This window comes from Eimeria mitis, genomic scaffold, assembly GCF_000499745.2.
Source record: "Eimeria mitis Houghton genomic scaffold, Emh_scaff5759, whole genome shotgun sequence".
In the NCBI taxonomy this organism is placed as follows: Eukaryota; Apicomplexa; class Conoidasida; order Eucoccidiorida; family Eimeriidae; genus Eimeria; species Eimeria mitis.
This window is the reverse complement of record NW_013574006.1, coordinates 2,042-2,721: the sequence shown is the minus strand read 5'-3', so window position 1 is coordinate 2,721 and position 680 is coordinate 2,042. Positions and strand designations below refer to the sequence as shown.

At 62.9% G+C, this 680-nt stretch overlaps 1 protein-coding gene across 1 annotated transcript in view; it reads right to left on the bottom strand.

Moving 5' to 3' along the window:
* Positions 1-364, bottom strand: part of EMH_0084070 (uncharacterized protein) — a gene marked incomplete at both ends in the record, with an annotated part of 1,211 nt that extends 847 nt beyond the window's left edge. Inside the window, one exon of the mRNA XM_013500706.1 lies at positions 96-364. Within this exon, the coding sequence (XP_013356160.1) occupies positions 96-364 (269 nt within the window). The remainder of the gene's footprint in view (positions 1-95) is intronic.
* Between the last annotated feature and the right edge of the window lie 316 nt (positions 365-680).

Sequence of the window (680 nt, the reverse complement as noted above, 5' to 3'; positions counted from 1 at the left end):
CGCATGCAGAGAACGAGCTGCATATACACCCCAGCTCAGCAGCAAACGTATTTATTCTTCCCTCGCTATCCCCAACACAAAGGAGGCCCCCATACAAGTCAAACACTGCAGCAGAAGGGCAGCAGGGGGCCCCCTCTGCTGCTGCTGCTGCAGCAGGAACCATCTGCAGCACCTGCGCCCCTTCACCCCATACAGGCAGCGTCAGGGGGCCCCCAGGGGGCCCCTCATCAAGATGGGGGCCCCCGGGGGGCCCCCCATGGGGACCCTCGTCAAGGGGGGGGCCCCCCAGGGGGCCCCCCTCATCAGGGGGCCCCCCCTCATCAGGGGGGCCCCCAAGGGGCCCCTCTAGCGTATCCTCCTCCATAGCAGAGGGGGCCCCCCTTGTACCCTTCTACACGGCTATGCAACAAACAGAGGGGCCCCTATACTGTGCAGTCATAATTGGGGCCCCTCAGATGAGCTGCTGCAGTGCTGTTGCTGCTTCTGTTGCTGCTGCTGTTGCTGCTGCTGCTGCTGCTGTTGCTGCTGCACACCAATATGCTGCTGCTGTTGGCTTCGCCCCTACTTTTGCCACTCTTGAGTCTCTTGCTGCGGGAGACGATGCTGCTGTTGCTGCTGCTGCTGCTTCTGCTGCTGCTGCTGCTGCTGCTGCTGCTGCAGCTCAGGCCTGCTGACGCTTC